Source organism: Zalophus californianus, chromosome 11 (genome assembly GCF_009762305.2).
Source record: "Zalophus californianus isolate mZalCal1 chromosome 11, mZalCal1.pri.v2, whole genome shotgun sequence".
Taxonomy (NCBI): domain Eukaryota; kingdom Metazoa; phylum Chordata; class Mammalia; order Carnivora; family Otariidae; genus Zalophus; species Zalophus californianus.
The window spans coordinates 19644983-19664046 of record NC_045605.1 but is presented as its reverse complement, the minus strand read 5'-3'; the positions used below and the strand labels follow the sequence as shown (position 1 = coordinate 19664046).

At 39.8% G+C, this 19064-nt stretch overlaps 2 protein-coding genes across 2 annotated transcripts; both read left to right on the top strand.

The window, feature by feature from the left end:
* Positions 1–1762: 1762 nt before the first annotated feature.
* On the top strand, positions 1763–2661 carry LOC113913505 (olfactory receptor 8D4; the record flags this gene model as incomplete). The annotated part of the gene is given in 4 exon segments (XM_027577780.1): positions 1763–1934; positions 1937–2120; positions 2122–2342; positions 2345–2661. Coding segments are annotated over 4 exon segments (894 nt in total), but the record flags the coding sequence as incomplete, so codon positions are not given.
* Positions 2662–17372: 14711 nt separating this feature from the next.
* Positions 17373–18320, top strand: LOC118356079 (olfactory receptor 6M1-like). The gene has a single exon (XM_035722861.1). The coding sequence runs from the start codon at positions 17373–17375 to the stop codon at positions 18318–18320; it is 948 nt and encodes a 315-aa protein (XP_035578754.1).
* The last annotated feature ends 744 nt before the right edge of the window (positions 18321–19064 follow it).

The following is a 19064-nucleotide window of genomic DNA, read 5'->3' as shown; positions in this document are numbered from 1 at the left end:
GACTGGTTGGTGTGCTTGTCACATTCGGGACAGTCTGCAGGCACACATGAGAAAAGATTAAAGACCAAAACTGAGTATATGTGTCTTCTCGAACATCCTTTGGTATTTCTTCTGTATGGGCTCTGTGACTAGACTATACCGCGGCATGCTGATTGGTAAGCGATGAAGGAAAGGAAGATTCTGGAGTATTTCAGCATCAGGCTAAGGGCAATTGGACAATCTCTCTTTTGCACATGGCTCCCCTATTCCATCCCTCAGGATGGGAGAAGAGCAGATGCCAAAGTCATGCGTTCTATAGAGTTTGGAAACCTTCTCAGAGAACAGCTGTCCAGTGTTATGAAGCGTCTTTGTTGGGAAAGAGGGAGGAGGCATCTGCATCCTTGAGAATGCAAGTGGCCAAAGGAAATGTGCCTTGTCCTAATGTGACAGTAATAGATTGAAAATAGGAGGACATGAACAGCTCTTGAAGAAGCCAGGCAGAAAGGTAGGTCCTGGGCTGGGCAGGTCGAGAAAGTACTAAACCAGATGTCTGAGCAGGGCTCTGTATAAACTGTGGGTGAACACAAGAGTCTAGACAGGGCTCTGTGACAGCCCAACGCTAAGAGAAAAATGGTCAATTTTTCAGAGACAAGGCCTGGGTTGGCCCCAGAGCAGGTAACTCCAGGTTGTTTGCCTTCTCTGTCCCCTCAAGGAAGATGTGTGAGTGGAAAATAGGATGCACTACGTGGGAGCCTCCAATGGAAGCACAAGTATCTGGGCTGTTTGCATTGCCCAAAGCAGCAGTGCTAGTTGTAAAGAATTCAGTCATGCTAAACGGCCTTGGTGAGAGAGGCAGCCTTGGTCCACAGGATGGCCAGAAAGTCAGAAGGCAAAAACTGTTTTAGGAGGTTTGCTGTTCTACTATCACTTAGCTTTACTGAAGTGTGTGAAGAATTAACTTCCCACCTGGGAATCAGCTTGTGATTAGATTAAAAATAGAACAAACATGCCAATGAAAACAGTTTCTTCGAAGGTTCTGAGCCACGCTAGTGCTAAATATGTTTTGCTAAAAAGTGGGTGGGGGACTCTACCATCAAATAACTTTGGAAAACATTGTATGCTCCCTAGGAGATTCTGAAATGTTCTTCAGTTCAGAGAACTTTTTAACTTTGTGCAACTCTGCGTGTCTGAAATCTTGGGCTACTTATTCCATGTAACACATATTAACATCTCCCTAGAATTAATATTCTGCTGAACACCCCTGAAAACCTTGATGTGGAAATCACAGTGGACCTTAACAATGAACATTTTCTCTGTAGGAAGTCCTGGAGGCAGGCCAGTGCCTGGCAAATGTGTCATTAACAAAAGTATTTATTTTCTCAGTCCACAGCCCTTCCTTTAAGAACATCTTTTGCAGATTTGCTTTAGAAAGCCTCTCTTTAGCCTGTCTTTAGTCTTCTCTCTGACTCTGGAGTTAAAGTTTTCATACCTGGCTAAAAGAATTTGAGACACTGGAGAGATTGCTAAAGTTTATTTATAGTTCCTAAAACCTATAGTTAAATAGATGCTTACCTACTGTGTTATCGGAGTGCTGACTTGGAGGGGGTGTCAAAGTCCCTGCCCATCAGTGGAGGCACAGGCTTGGTGCCAAGGGGATGAGATAACCTTCATTGCCCATTTTCATGCTAGAAATACCTGGGCTACAGGGAATCAGAGACAAGCTAGGATTCTTCCTGCCTGATTTGGCGCTTTCCTCTCATCTCCACAGATTTCTCAGAAGAGAATGGGCATCAGAAATCATTCCACAGTGACTGGGTTGCTTCTTTCAGGACTAAGCAACCAACCCTAGCTTCAGCTGCCTCTTTTCTGCCTCTTCTTAGGGATTTATGCAGTTACAGTGGTGGGAAATCTCGGCATGATCTCAATAACTGGCTTGAGTTCTCAACTCCACACCCCCATTTCCTCAGTAGTTTGTCTTTTTTAGATGTGTGCTATTCTTCTGTTACTACCCCCAGAATGTTGGCAGGCTTTTTACCCAGTGACAAAACTATCTCCTTCTCTGGATGTGTGACTCGGCTATTTTTTTTCTGCATTTTTGTCATTTCCAAGTGCTACATATTAGCTGCCATGGCCTACGATCGCCCTCCGCAGCCCCCTGCTCTACCATGTCATCATGTCCCCTCGGGCCTGCTCTCTGCTGGTGGCTGCTGGCTTCTCAGTAGGATTAACTGATGCAATGATTCATGGAGGTTGCAACTTAAGGCTGACTTTCTGTGGCCCAAACGTCATTAAATATTATTTCTGTGACATCATCCCACTTATTCAACTCTCTTGTTCAAGCACTTATATTGATGAGCTTTTGATCTTTTCATTGGTGGATTTAACATGGTAGCCACCAGCCTGACAATCATCATTTCTTAAGGCTTCATTCTCTCCAGCATCCTCCGCATCCACTCTGCCCAGGGCAGGTCCAAGGCCTTCAGCACCTGCAGCTCCCACTTGACAGCCGTTCTTATATTTTATGGAACTCTCATGTCCATGTATCTCAAACCTGCCTCCAGCAGTTCACTCATCCAGGAGAAAGTGTCCTCGGTATTTTACACCATTATGATTCCCATGTTGAATCCCCTGATATACAGTCTGAGGAACAAGGAAGTGAAATATGCATTCAGGAAACTCTTAAAAAGAAAAATATCTTTTTTTTAAAAAAAGATTTTATTTATTTGACAGAGAGAGACACAGTGAGAGCAGGAACACAAGCAGGGGGAGTGGGAGAGGGAGAAGAAGGCTTCCCAGTGAGCAGGGAGCCTGATGTGGGGCTCGATCCCAGGACCCTGGGATCATGACCTGAGCTGAAGGCAGATGTTTAACAACTGAGCCACCCAGGCACCCTGAAAAATATCTTTATAATGAATATGCTCTTTAGTAAGATTTATTTACATATTTATAATCATAATATGGATGTGCATGTGTTTCTTTTTAATTTTTTATTGTTATGGTAATCACCATATATTACATCATTAGTTTTTGATGTAGTGTTCCATGATTCATTGTTTGTGCATAACACCCAGTGCTCCATGCAGAATGTGCCCTCTTTAATACCCATCACCAGGCTAACCCATCCCCCACCCCCTCCCCGCTAGAACCCTCAGTTTGTTTCTCAGAGTCCATCGTCTCTCATGGTTCGTCTCCCCCTCTGACTTACTCCCCTTCATTCTTCCCCTCCTGCTATCTTCTTCTTTTTCTTTTTTCTTAACATATGTTGCATTATTTGTTTCAGAAGTACAGGTCTGTGATTCAACAGTCTTGCACAATTCACAGCGCTCACCATAGCACATACCCTCCCCAATGTCTATCACTCAGCCACCCCATCCCTCCCACCCCCCACCACTCCAGCAACACTCAATTTGTTTCCTGAGATTAAGAATTCCTCATATCAGTGAGGTCATATGACACATGTTTTTCTCTGATTGACTTATTTCACTCAGCATAACACCTTCCAGTTCCATCCACGTCATTACAAATGGCAAGATCTCATTCCCTTTGATGGCTAAATAATATTCCATTGTATATACATATATACCACATCTTTGTTATCCATTCATCTGTCGATGGACATCTTGGCTCTTTCCACAGTTTGGCTATTGTGGACATTGCTGCTATAAACATTGGGGTGCACGTACCCCTTCAGATCCCTACATTTGTATCTTTGGGGTAAATACCCAGTAGTGCAATTGCTGGATCATATGGTAGCTCTATTTTCAACTGTTTGAGGAGGCTCTATACTGTTTTCCAGAGTGGTTGCACCAGCCTGCATTCCCACCAGCAGTGTAGGAGGGTTCCCCTTTCTCCACATCCCCGCCAACATCTGTTGTTTCCTGACGTTAATTTTAGCCATTCTGACGGGTGTGAGGTGGTATCTCATTGAGGTTTTGATTTGGATTTCCCTGATGCCAAGCGATGTTGAGCACTTTTTCATGTGTCTTTTGGCCATTTGGATGTCTTCTTTGGAAAAATGTCTGTTCATGTCTTCTGCCCATTTCTTGATTGGATTATTTGTTCTTTGGGTGTTGAGTTTGGTAAGTTCTTTATAGATTTTGGATACTAGCCCTTTATATGATATGTCATTTGCAAATATTTTCTCCCATTCTGTCGGTTGTCTTTTGGTTTTGTGGACTGTTTCTTTTGCTGTGCAAAAGCTTTTTATCTTGATGACATCCCAAGAGTTCATTTTTGCCCTTGCTTCCCTTGCCTTTGGCGATGTTTCTAGGAAGAAGTTGCTGCGGCTGAGGTCGAAGAGATTGCTACCTGTGTTCTCTTTTAAGATTTTGATGGACTCCTGTCTCACGTTTAGGTCTTTCAACCATTTGGAGTCTCTTTTTGTGTGTGGTGTAAGGAAATGGTCCAGTTTCATTCTTCTGCATGTGGCTGTCCAATTTTCCCAACACCATTTGTTGAAGATACTGTCTTTTTGCCATTGGACATTCTTTCCTGCTTTGTCAAAGATAAGTTGACCATAGAGTTGAGGGTCCATTTCTGGGCTCTCGATTCTGCTCCATTGATCTATGTGTCTGTTTTTGTGCCAGTACCATACTATCTTGATGAGGACAGCTTTATCATAGAGCTGGAAGTCCGGAATTGTGATGCCGCCAGCTTTGCTTTTCTTTTTCAAGATTCCTCTGGCTATTCGGGGTCTCTTCTGGTTCCATACAAATTTTAGGATTATTTGTTCCATTTCTTTGAAAAAAGTGGATGGTATTTTGATGGGGATTGCATTGAATGTGTAGATTGCTCTAGGTAGCATTGACATCTTCACAATGTTGGTTCTCCCAATCCATGAGCATGGAACGTTTTTCCATTTCTTTGTGTCTTCTTCAATTTCTTTCCTGAGTATTTTATACTTTTCTGAGTACAGATCCTTTGCTTCTTTAGTTAAATTTATTCCTAGGTATCTTATGGTTTTGGGTGCAATTGTAAATGGAATCGACTCCTTGATTTGTCTCTCTTCTGTCTTGTTCTTGGTGTATAGGAATGTCACTGATTTCTGTGCATTGATTTTGTATCCTTCTACTTGACTGAATTCCTGTATGAGTTCTAGCAGTTTTAGGGTGGAGTCTTTTGGGTTTTCCACATACAGTGTCATATCATCTGCAAAGAGTGAGAGTTTGACTTCCTCTTTGCCGATTTGGATGCCTTTGATTTCTTTTTGTTGTCTGATTGCTGTGGCTAGGACTTCTAATAATATGTTGAATAGCAGTGGTGAGAGTGGACATCCCTGCCGCGTTCCTGACCTTAGGGGGAAAGCTCTCAGCTTTTCCCCATTGAGAATGATATTCGCTGTAGGTTTTTCGTAGATGGCTTTTATGATATTGAGGTATATACCCTCTATCCCTAAACTCTGAAGAGTTTTGATCAAGAAAGGATGCTGTACTTTGTCAAATGCTTTTTCTGCATCTATTGAGAGGATCATATGATTCTTGTTCTTTCTTTTGTTAATGTATTGTATCACGTTGATTGATTTGCGGATGTTGAACCAACCTTCCAGCCCAGGGATAAATCCCACTTGGTCGTGGTGAATAATCCTTTTAATGTAATGTTAGACCCATTCATTCTTTAGTAGGATGCTCCTTAGCCTCCATGTATTTGAGTTCTTTCCGACTTTCCTCTTGTGATTGAGTTCTAGTTTCAAAGCATTGTGGTCTGAAAATATGCAGGGAATGATCCCAATCTTTTGGTACCGGTTGAGACCTGATTTGTGACCTAGGATGTGATCAGTTCTGGCGAATGTTCCATGGGCACTAGAGAAGAATGTGTATTCCGTTGCTTTGGGATGGAATGTTCTGAATATGTCTGTGAAGTCCATTTGGTCCAGTGTGTCATTGAAAGTCTTTATTTCCTTGTTCATCTTTTGCTTAGATGATCTGTCCATTTCAGTCAGGGGGGTGTGAAAGTCCCCCACTATTATTGTATTGTTGTCAATGTGTTTCTTTGCTTTTGTTATTAATTGCCTTATATAATTGGCTGCTCCCATGTTTGGGGCATAGATATTTACAATTGTAAGATCTTCTTGTTGGATAGACCCTTTAAGTAGGATCTAGTGTCCTTCCTCATCTCTTATTACAGTCTTTGTTTTAAAATCTAATTTGTCTGATATAAGGATTGCCACCCCAGCTTTCTTTTGGTGTCCATTAACATGGTAAATGGTTTTCCACCCCCTCACTTTCAATCGGGGGGTGTCTTTCGATCTAAAATGAGTCTCTTCCAGACAGCATATTGATGGGTCTTGTTTTTTAATCTAATCTGATAGCCTGTGTCTTTTGGATTGGGGCATTGAGCCCATTTACATTCAGGGTAACTATTGAAAGGTATGAATTTAGTGCCATTGTATTGTCTGTAAGGTGACTGTGACTGTATATTGTCTGTGTTCCTTTCTGATCTATGCTGCTTTTAGGCTCTCTCTTTGCTTAGAGGACCCCTTTCAATATTTCTTGGAGGGCTGGTTTCGTGTTTGCAAATTCCTTTAGTTTTTGTTTGTCCTGGAAGCTTTTTATCTCTCCTTCTATTTTCAATGACAGCCTAGCTGGATATAGTATTCTTGGCTGCATATTTTTCTCGTTTAGTGCTCTGAAGATCTCATGCCAGTCCTTTCTGGCCTGCCAGGTCTCTGTGGATAGGTCTGTTGCCAATCTAATATTTCTACCATTGTAGGTTACATATCTCTTCTCCCAAGCTGCTTTCAGGATTTTCTCTTTGTCTCTGAGACTCGTAAGTTTTACTATTAGATGTCGGGGTGTTGACCTATTATTATTGATTTTGAGAGGGGTTCTCTGTGCCTCCTGGATTTTGATGCCTGTTTCCTTCCTCACATTAGGGAAGTTCTCTGCTATTATTTGCTCCAATATACCTTCTGCCCCTCTCTCTCTCTTCTTCTTCTTCTGGGATCCCAATTATTCTAATGTTGTTTCATCTTATCGTATCACTTATCTCTCGAATTCTGCCCTCGTGATCCTGTAGTTGTTTCTCTCTCTTTTTCTCAGCCTCTTTATTTTCCATCATTTAGTCTTCTATATCACTGATTCTCTCTTCTGCCTCATTTATCCTAGCAGTTAGTGCCCCCATTTTTGATTGCACCTCATCAGTAGCCTTTTTGATTTCAACTTGGTTAGATTTTAGTTCTTTTATTTCTCCAGAAAGGGTTTCTCTAATAACTTCCACACTTTTTTCAAGCCCAGCTAGTATCTTTAAAGTCATGATTCTGAACTCTAGGTCCGACATCGTATTAATGTCCGTATTGAGTAGGTCCCTGGTTGACGGTACTACCTCTTGTTCTTTTCACTGAGGTGATTTTTTTCATCTTGTCATTTTGTCCAGAGGAGAATAGATGAATGAGAGAACAAAATGCTGACAGGTTAACAATGTCCCCAGCAAATATACTGTATACAAATCAGAAAAGACCTGAAACCAGGGCAAAAGAAAGGGAAAGAAAGAAAAAAGAAAGAGGAAAAAAAAAAGATAAAACAAAACAGAACAATACAAAAAAGCAGAATATGATCAAATATGATTAGGCTAGTGCATAGATCAGTGCCACACACTAGATTTTGGGCGTATTTTGGTCTGTTAGAAAAAAGTGCCTCCTAAAATTTTAAAGGAAGAAAGACATACATGTACAAAATAAGGGTTGATACAATGAAGGGATGGAAGATGACTGTAAAGATGAAAATTATAAAAGATTTTATAAAAGGAATTGATAAGATAAGTTGTTTGAAAAAAGAAAGAAGAAGATTTAAAAAAAAGAAAAAAGAAAAAAGGGAGAGAATGTGATCAGGCAGGAGACTAGAACAAAGCCATACACTAGTGATTTAGGGTATATTTTGATCTGTTAGAAGAAACTGTATCTCAAAATTTTAAAGAGAGAACTTATATATATATGCCAAAAATAAGGGTAACTACTATGAAGGGATAAAATATGACTCTAAAAAAGAAAAATAAAAAATGTTTTTTTAAAAAAGGGATTGATAAGATGTTGGTTGAAAAAGGGAAAAAGAAAAATTAAAAAAAAACAGTTAAAAAAATTAACTTTGATGAACTAATGAATCATGGTAAAAAAAAAAAAAGCCATGAATTCTATGTGCAGTATTCCCCTAGCGCTGGAGTTCTCCCGTTCTCCTTGATCGGTAAACTTGGTCTTGGCTTGCTGGCTGTTTGCGCTGATCTTCTGGGGGAGGGGCCTGTTGCCGTGGTTTCCAAATGTCTTTGCCGGAGGCGGAATTGCCCCGCCCTTGTCGGTCTGGGCTAAGCAAGCTGCTCGGGTTTGCTCTCAGGAGCTTTTTTTTCCCTGCAAGTTCTCGGTACAGCTTTGGAGGACCAGGGTGAAAATGGTGGCCTCCTAATCTCCACTCGGAGGAGCTGAGAACTTGGGTCCCCACTCCTCAGGGCGCCCCCAGAGAAAAGCAGTCACTCCCTTGTCCCTGGTCTCCAGCCGCACTCCGTGCTCACCCGGCCTGTGACCGAGCGTTTCTATCTCTGGGACCCGACCCCGTGTGGAGTCTCCAAACCCAGCAGATCCCTGCGGTGCGCTCCCGCGCCGCTCCTCCCGGGGAAGGAAGGGGAGTCTCCCCGGCTCTGCCGCTTGTTGGTTCCCTGCTGGAGGAGCAGTGGCCCAACTGGGCCACAGATCACAGTTTATGGCCACCCCGAGCTGAGAGCCCGCACCTCGGCTCCGTCTCTGCAGCCGGCTTCCCCGCTCCGATACCTGGGAGCTCTGGCGCACTCAGGCACCCCCGGTCTTTCTGTGACCCCGAGGGTCCTGAGACCACACTGTCCCGGGAGGGTTCCACCCCCCGCTTAGCCACTGGAGCGACGTCCCTCAGCCAAGCCGGCTTCTAAAAGTTCCGATTTTGTGCTCCGCGGCTCTAGCACTTGCCAGAAGCGGCCGACGGAGGCCCCCTCCCCCGCCATCTATTATCCCGAATATCGCCTCGGATTCACTTCTCCGCACGCCCTACCTTCCAGTAAGTGGTCGCTTCTCTGTTCAGAGAGTTGTTGCTACTCTCCTCTTCGATCTCCTGTTGAGTTCGTAGGTGTTCAGAATGGTTTGATCCCTATTCAGCTGAATTCCTGAGGCCAGACAAAATCCAGGTCTCCTACTCCTCCGCCATCTTGCCGGATGTGCATGTGTTTATACCCTGACTCTTTAAAAGTCATTTGAAGTGAGGTGAAATTCTATACATAGTTTTATAAATTAGTATATATATAAATTTAGTATAAATTAATAATATCTAAAATGTAATTAATATATGTTTATTAACATTTGTACTCTTCTGAGAATACCTCTTTGTTTCCATCCACGATGTATAAAACAGATACAGGGGCACCTGGGTGGCTCAGTAGGTAAGCATCTGCCTTCAGCTCAGGTCATGATCTTGGGGTCCTGGGCTCAAGCCCCATGGGGGCTCCTTGCTCAGCAGGGAGTCTGTTTCTCCCTCTCTCTCTGCCCCTCCCCCCACTCCTGTGCTCTCTCTCAAATAAATAAGTAAAATATTTTAAAAATAAAACATATAATTTTATGGAGAAGTCAATAAATTCAAGTAGACAAGTCTTTAACCACAACACAATAAAACTGAAATTTCAGTTTTATTGTGTTGTGGTTAACTTAGTAAAATTGTATGGTGACAGACGGTAGCTACACCTGTGGTGAGCAGAGCACAACATATAGATTTGTTGAATCACTATGTTGTACACCTGAAACTAATGGAACATTATGTGTCCACTATACTTCAGTAAAAAATTTTGAAAAAAAAAGAAGAAAGGTGCATAATAATTGGGAACTACAATACAATCTACCAAAGTTGGTTAATGTTTGCCTTATATATCCTTTTTCTATTCTTTTATTTTTCCAGCCATTTCTGCTTCTGTTTTAGATGTGTCTCCAGTAACCAGAATAGAATTTGTTTTTTTTAACCTAATCCAGCAATTTCTGGCTTTTAATAGAAATGTCAAAGTTTCAAGGCTTTGATAGGAGGAATCGATAGGTCCCAGAAACTAAGTGATGTTGTGATGTAGAATGAAATGCAATAGACAAAAGTCACAATGCAAAGAACACACATGAAAGGGCACTGTCAGAGAATAATGCCAGTTGGACACTTCTCCATCACCTGTCAAGGTGCTTTGGAAGGTCTCTACCCCATAGCTTTTGGAAATTACATTCAGTCAATTTAGAAAATGTCTATATTCACTTATTGGCACTTAACCATCCCTCCAATTCACCAACCTAAGGATTTTTAGGCTAATATAAGGATTAGGTAGAGACAAATATAATAAATGAAGAAAAAGTCACCTTTCGTAAGTTTTAGCAAGAACAGGAGAATTTTTCTTCATTTTAACTCAGGAAAAAAAAGGAAAGTTTATCATTTTCAGAGTGCTGGAAGGATTATTATTACCAGCATCTTCTGGGAAAGGAAAACCAACATCATTTTGTCAATTACTGGGGAACATCAAAAGTTTTCTCCATTTTGATTTCCCTAAAGTTCTAAAGCAGGCCACCAAGTTTTTACTAACTGAATAAAACAAAACAGCTGGAATAATTCCCCTGGAGTCCTGAACATGTCTATTTGGTATCTCCAACTAAACTTTGTTGGTATGACTGTTCTTTCAAGGCTAAAATTCTTTGATTACAAAATAGTAATTAACCTCTTTCACCTCATATTCCCAAGAGCTTTTCTCAATTAAATCTTTGTGAGCAAACAAGAGCTTCAAATATTACTGTTTATTCATGGCCTATTTTCATAGAGGAAAGAACACATCACTTCCTAGGTACAGAAAAAAAGAGGTAGAGATTCAAAGTTCCATTTATCTTTTAAGGGATTCAGAGTTTTCAGAATAAATAGAGACAACAAGTGGTAATCAGCTTCCAAGTCAACGTAGTGATGGATTTTGTGACAGAACTGTACAAAAATACAATAGATATATTAAGTCTCTCAGGGTAGAGAAATACTTTGGAAGGATATTGACATTTAGACCTTGATAGAACTACATGATCCTAAATATCCCTTCCAATCCCTGAGATTTTTCTGAATCTAAAATGTTCTGGTTATTCAATTCCTCAAAGTAGCAAAACCAACATTTCCAGGCTTGGAACATAAGGTAACAGTAACATTTCTGTTCTGGCTGAACTAGAGAGCTGAGTCTTGATTCAGCTTTATGTGTCTTATCACTCATTTAGACCATAACCAGAACTTCTCTGACCTTTTCTCTCCTCTCTACAAAAGTGGGAATAAGAGTCTATATTATGCTTATCTCTAAGAATGCAGTCCTTGGGGTCAGAACTCTACTCGAATCTGGCTCTGCACACACTAGCTATGGGACTCTAGGTAAGTGCTTCAACCTCTGTAAATTTCAGTTTTTTCGTAGGCAAAATGTAGATCACAATACCTACTTCTTACTTCAGAAGGTCATTGAATCTATACATATGAAACAGCAGAGCTCTGAATAAATGGAAACAACTGCCTGGAGAATGTGACAAACTCAAAATCAATCATGGGGATGATTTAATATTCACCTATCAGAAACAGCTCAGAACAAAGAGGTTGTATGTAAACAAAAGCTACAAATCTAAAAATTAGCAAGAAAATATTGCATTTAACAAATGGATGATACACATTCTTTTCTGATGCCACTTAAATTTTTATAGTGGTAACAGAATGCCTGGTACATAATACCAAGAACTCGATGTATGTTGGCTAGTATCACAGCTATGACTTGAAACCTAAAAGTAGAAATCAAGGCCTTTTGAAGAGATGAGAATAGTGACTTTGTCTGAACAAGCTTCCAGCCAGTACCGAGACCAATTGGTAGAAACAACTGGGGAAAAAAGGTATTACCTCAAGTTAGTAAAGAATTTTCAAAGGGTCAGAAATCACCAAATATGAAATAAGATAAATGAAATAGCAGTGAATTTCCCACAACTGAAAGATTCTAAGTACAGATGGTTTGACTTTTGCTGAGGAAGAAACAGTAAGTTTGTACAATGACCCCCGGACAACCAATACTGTGAAATTTTCCAAGAAATCCAAGTCAGAGGGGGAAAAAAAAAATTCCATCGCTCAACATTTAAAAGGAGTCAAACAAATACAATTCTGAAAAATTGTTTCTTTTTATGTTTAAATATAAAAAATACATGCTTATGGGGTCAGTTTTGAATTGTCTGCAGGGTTTAAGAATATCTTCCCTTTTATTGCTGTAACAGAAGCATAGGCTGAAACATGCATATGAGAAGGCAGTGTGGCTTACAAGGTCAAATCCTTTTAGGGTCCTCACCCAGATTTTATTGTGGACAGAAGTCCAGGTTCTGTAGAGATCTGTGTTATCACACCTCCACTGCATAGTAATATTTTTACATTTTTATTACTCATGGAGATGGGGTTGACACTATTTTTTTTCTTCATGGTTTATCCTGAATCTGTGCCTCCTTTACTTCCATCCAAGGCTCCCAAGTCCTATTTATCTTCTTTGTTTTTTTAACAAAACATTTATTGAACATTTGTGCCAGGTACCGTTAGTTGTGTGCTGATAAGAACCTGATGTCATTCCAGTCCTTACTATCAATGTAAGCAGAAGATAGTTATGGCATTTCCATTTACCAGTGAGAAAATTAAAGTCGCATCTAGAAATCACAGCAATGGAACTCTTTCTAGAGCTTTCCAACTGCAAACACACTATATTATATGGCTCAGCTTATACATAAAAGGTGAAGTGAGAAATTTTTTGGTTTTTTTAAAGACTCATCCACAATTTCAGGTATGTAGGGCTTATGAAAGAATTCTAGGGTAATTTGTATTTATATGAGTTGACCAATGGAAATGAAGGGAAATAAAAACCTTAGTAAGGACACTGAGACCTGGATTTTGAAAGAGATTAAGAGAGAAAGTATTTAATTATTTTCAGATTTTACTCCAACTAAGTTCAGTTACCTGTTTTGTCTACAGTCCAGTCAGCAGGGAACAAGTTTATTTGGCTACGGGGAATATTGACACAGTCACAGGAACCTTGGATAAACTTTGCAAGAGCTGTGCCTTAGTAACTAGCAAGAGAAGTCATATAAAATTAGGTTATTTGTGTGTTAAATGAATTGCTCATATAAACAGTGACTTGCTGAGCTTGTCACACATACACACAAATATTTTAAAGTTTAAAATATTATAAAATAAATTAATTTATTGAAATCTTCCACTACGATGATACTTTGTTCTTACAGTTCTGTGATTTTTTTTCTTTATGTGTGTTGAAGCTGTTTATTAGGTACCTACATATTTAGAATTGTAATAAATTCATGATGGATTGAAACTCTTAAAAATCAGAGTTGGCCCTGTCAATTCCTAATGATGCATTTTGTCTTACTGTCTATTTTGCCAATTACTAATACTGGTTCCCCCACTATCCAAAAGTATAGCATTCCTATGAAACTTTTTGTAAACCAAGATAGGATAAAGTGAAGAAGCAATTACCATTAATTTATATGGAAATTTTTTGAGCATACCTATATGCCAAAAAATAACCTCTCTTAGACTTTTTCGATACCTTTAGGACACATCTTGCTAATAGATGCACAAAATAAATCAAGATAAAGAATAGATACTAACGCAGTTCAAAGCTGAGTTCAATGCTGAGAGGCTGGGTGTAGTTCCCTGGGGAAAAGCTTGGTGGCGCCACTCTCTGCTTCATGTGGGTGCTGCTCTCTTCAATGGCTAGGCTCCCTGCAAAACGCACACAAAAATTCTTATGGGATTTCTGGCTTTCTTTAAGACAACAAAAACAGGGCGTCTGGGTGGCTCAGTTGGTTAAACGACTGCCTTCGGCTCAGGTCATGATCCTGGAGTCCCGGGATCGAGTCCCACATCGGGCTCCCTGCTCAGCAGGGAGTCTGCTTCTCCCTCTGACCCTCTTCCCTCTCGTGCTCTCTATCTCTCATTCTCTCTCTCTCAAATAAATAAATAAAATCTTAAAAAAAAAAAAAGATAACAAAAACAGGTACCAATGTATGTTGTCCTTGAAAATGAGTTGGCAAAATGGGAACTTTCAAAACGCGGGGGACCCTTGCATAGCCACATTCACTTTCTTTGGGATTAGTATATGTTTGACAAATCTTTTTTTTTTTTTAAGATTTATTTATTTATTTGAGAGAGAGAGCAGGGGGAGGGGCAGAGGGAAAGAATTTCAGGCCGACTCCCTGATGAGCACTTGGGGCCTAGTCTCAGGACACTGAGATCATGACCTGAGCAGAAACCAAGAGTCAGACAGACGCTCAACTGACTGAGCTACCGAGGCACCCCTGACAAATCCTTTTTAAAAATCCTTTTATTTTCAATTTTTCCATGTTCTTACCTTTTATGTATGTCTCTTATAAATAGAATACAGCAGGAATTGTTTTTTTAATATAATATTATGTCTGTGTTTAAAGAATTTAGTTTTTCTTTATTGTAATAATTGATAAATTAGAATTGGTCTCTATAGCTTACTTTTTATTTTTATTTGTCCCAATTTGCTCTTTCTTTTTCCATAATTTTTTCTTTTTTTTTTTAATTAATGGATTGCTTTGACTGTTGGTACTTATTTGTATCATTGTTATAGTTGAATTTTGTCTTCCTTGCATCACTTTGTCCTTTCTACAAATTTGGAAATTATCTACTTTGTTTCTATTCTTTCAGTGAATACCCTAGAAAAGTTACTGGGCTTATTTAACTGAAAACCTAAAAGAAAACAATGTTTCATCCCCTCTCAAATGATACAAGAAGGCTTTAGCTCCAATTTTCCTCTCCACACTTTTATCCTGTAGTCATCCATATACCAATTCTAGCTTAACTCCACAAATTCAACACTGCGATTACTTTTTACAAAGAATTTCTATTTAGATTTATGTACCTGTTCACCATTTTATTTATTTATTATTACACTTTACATCTTAAAATATTTCCATTATTTTCTTTATGCTTGAATTGTATTTAGAAATTTCTTTATAATCTGTCCCTTGGTAGTAAATTCCTGAAGTTTTTATCTGAAATATATTTATTTTACAATGGAAGATAATCTTACTGGATATCTCACTGTGAGTTGGCAGTTACTTTCTTGCCACACTTTAAAGATATTATTTAACTAATTTTGCCTTTCACTGCTGCTGTGTTGAAGCCAACAGTCATTCTAACTGCTTTCCTATGCTGTTTTTCATATCCTCCCTTTGGAGCTCTCTGTTCCTCTGTAAACATTCTCCATCTTCACTCTCTGTGTTTTCTCCTGCAGGACGCCACAGACTACACATGGAAATGTTCCCAGCCCACCGTTTTGTTTTGTTTGTTTTAACAAAATTCCTTTGAACACTCGTATTTTGCAAGTTTATCTCTCTTTGTTTCATTAAAGAGAAATTCTTTTGATGTATCTTCCTATTTACTAATCTGGGGTTTTTTTTTAATTTTTTTAGAGTGGATGAGATAACCTAATAAGAGGGGTTTTCTTTTCTTTTCTTTTCTTTTTTGAGTGTAGTTGGTCCACAATGTTACATTAGTTTCAGGTATACCACATGGTGTTGTTGTTGTTGTTTTAAGATTTATTTATTTGAGAGAGAGAGAGTGTGTGGGGCCAGAGGGAGAGGGGAGAGGGAATTCCAAGCAGAGTCTATGCTGGGTGTGGAGCCTGACACGGGCCTCAATTCCAGAACCCTGAGATCACGACCTGAGCCAAAGCCAAGAGTTGGACACTTAACCAACTATACCACCCAGGCGCCCCCAACATGGTGTTTTAAATTATATTTAATCAATTGTTCATCCCATCTCACTTCACTTGAAACAACTGAGTTATTACTTCAACAATAATCATTTTCTTTTTTTAATTCTGTAAGTTCCACTGGGTCTTTTTAAAAGTCTACTTGGTAGTTTTTTAAAGCCTTGATATTTTTTGTGACATTCTCACTTTAAAAATTACATCCTACATTTCTTGAAATATTCCATATATAAGTGTACTATATAACATATCCGAGGGATGCCTGGGTGGCTCACTTGGTAAGTGTCTGCCTTCTGCTCAGGTCATGATCCGAGAGTCCTGGGATCAAGTCCCGCATCGGGCTCCCTGCTCAGTGGGGAGCCTGCTTCTCCCTCTGCCGGCCGCTCCCCCTGCCTATGAGCACTCTTGCTCTCTCTCTCACTCTCTCTTTCTCTGGCAAATAAATAAATAAAATATTTTAAAAAATAAATAAATAACATATCTGACAATTCCGAACTCTGTTGTCCTTGTGCTAAATCTCTTATTCTATTATTTCTTTTTTCTACTCTCATTTATAGTAATGCAATTGTTAGCATGTTTGAAAATCTTTGTCCAAAAGTTCTTTGCTTCTTAGTATCTGGGAGTTTTGGGGGGCCTAACTTGGGGAATTTTTCTTCTGGAAGGGATTTGCTTCTCCTCCCATTGTTTAGCATGCCTCACTTAACCCTCTCATAGATGTGGTTCAGAGAGGAAGTCTCAGGATTTGCTTTCCAGCTTCGCTGATGTGCCAGTGCTGAAAGATTCATAGCAACGTCTCCATAACAGCATGATCACAGGGTTACCCTGCTCCTCACTGATGCTTGTTGGTATAAGTCAAATCTTCTGCTTTGGTTCCCTGCTATTTCAGTTCTGTGTTTCCCTCATCAGTTCTCTGTCTTGGCTGATTCAGGTCCCAGCCACTCTGATCTTGCCTACCAGGTCAACTCCAGCCACTGAAGCTTTGACACCTGACTGCCTGACCTCAACCCCTCCTACTCTGAGTTCAGTTCCTGTTTGTTTCTTTGTTTGTTATTTAGAAAATGGATCCAGACACCTCTCTTAACTTTTGATGCAACCAACAATGTCTCAGAAAGTGTGTCCTATCCAATTCTTGTTGTAGCTTAAGAGAATCATTCAGATCATCATATGCTGGTCAGCCTCGGTACAGGAAGGATATTAGAATTTTTGTCTGATGACTTCTCTTTCTTCAATGAAGTCTGAGATGAGGTTATCAGCTAAGATATCCATATTATTAAAGATTGAAATGTAACATGTTCAGAATGACTTGAGTGAATTTCAGTTAATTATACACTTCAGTTAGCTTGAACAGATTTGGATTTAAGGAAATAAAGAGAAGAAATATATGCATGTAATAGAAATCAAAAAACTACAGTCTAAAGGGACCACAGAAATATTTTTTCCAACCCATCAACTATGAGGATGGGAACAGAGGCGAAGCAAAGTAATTTGATTTGCTAGAGGCCACATAATACAGTCAGAGAGAGCACTGGGACTCCACCGTCTTGAATGTTCTCTCTAGCAAAATTTGGAAGAGATCTTAAACTATTCTATTTCTCTTCATTTGTTTCTTCACCCCTCCGGTAGAAATGGCTCTGAGAAACCAGAGTACCTTGACTGAATTCACGTTGGTCTCCTTTCCTGTCATCCAAGAACTTCAAATCTTGCTGTTTGTCATTCTTCTGCTGGTTTATATGCTCACCATAACAGGAAACATTGTCATCATTTCCGTAATATGGACTGATAATCATCTCCAAACACCCATGTATTTCTTCCTTAGTAATTTGTCATTTTTGGACATTTTGTTCACAACTACTATTACCCCAAAGTTGCTAACTTGTCTCTTAGAAGAGAAAAAAACCATATCTTTTGCTGGCTGCATCACTCAAATTTATTTCTACTTCTTTCTGGGGACAGTGGAGTTTATCCTCCTGGCGGTGATGTCCTTTGACCGCTACGTGGCCATCTGTAACCCCCTGCGCTACACCATCATCATGAACAGCAGAGTCTGTCTCCTGCTGGTTCTGGGCTGCTGGGTAGGGGCCTTCTTTTCAATGCTGTGCCCAACTATTGTGGTGTCCAGACTGCCCTACTGTTATAGAGAAATTAGCCATTTCTTCTGTGACATTGCCCCTTTGTTGCAGGCGGCCTGCATAGACACTCATTTCATTGAGATGATAAGCTTCCTCTTATCCTCCCTTGTCCTTCTGACCTCACTGGTATTCACCACTGTGTCCTATACCTACATCATCTCTACCATCCTGCACATCCCCTCAGCCCAAGGCCGTCAGAAGGCCTTTTCCACCTGCGCTTCTCACATCACGGTTGTGTCCATTGCCTACGGGAGCAACATCTTCATGTACGTGAGGCCCAGCCAGAGCCACTCGCTGGAGTTTGATAAAGTGACGGCTGTCCTCACCACAATGGTGACCCCTCTTCTGAACCCTTTCATTTACAGCTTGAGGAATGAAAAGGTAAAGGAGGTCTTGAGAGAGTCAATTAGCAGGATAGTTCCATCACATTTCAAGGGAACATGACTCTAAGCAATTTCAGGGCATCTAAGCCATGTTTTCTTTATATGGCATCTTGTGCTTTATGAAGAGTGACACCAAAGTGGACTGAACTCTCAGAATCTGTTGGCGGGATGAAGGATGAATAAGCATCAAACACACCATCAATAATGAAGTATGGAAAATCAGAAGAAAAAAAAGAATTCTATGTCCCTTCAGTCCTTGATAGAGTTTGCATATAGTAATACAGAATTGTGGAAACACTCCAGACCCTGAGTTATAAGAGCTAATGTCTAATATTTGTTGAAGAACTAATTTCAGTGGACTTAGAATAGTTATATGACTTCTCTAAGCTTCCTCTTGCCCATCTGTAAAATGATGGCAGGGATTGGCATGTAAATATAAGTGAACACAACCAATATTTGTTTATGATTTGGTGCCAGGGACCTACAAGGGCAGCAGTTATGGGAATACTTGTAACCCAGCTGCTATGCAAAAGGAATGGCCCCATAAAGAATTGCAGGTAGATCTGTTGTTATAACACTTTGTAATCAGTAGAGTCTTACTTTGATTATATCTTCCCCAAATCTTGTTTTTATTTTTTTCCTTTGGAACTGCCCACTTTTTAAATCTTATTGTCTTTTGCTCACAGGTTCAGACCCTTTACCCAAAGAAATCTGTTTGAATTCATTTATGAATCCAATTACTCAACTGCTCTCATTTACTAGATTTTTCTCATGCAATTTTGTGATAGTTGAAAATATTGTTACA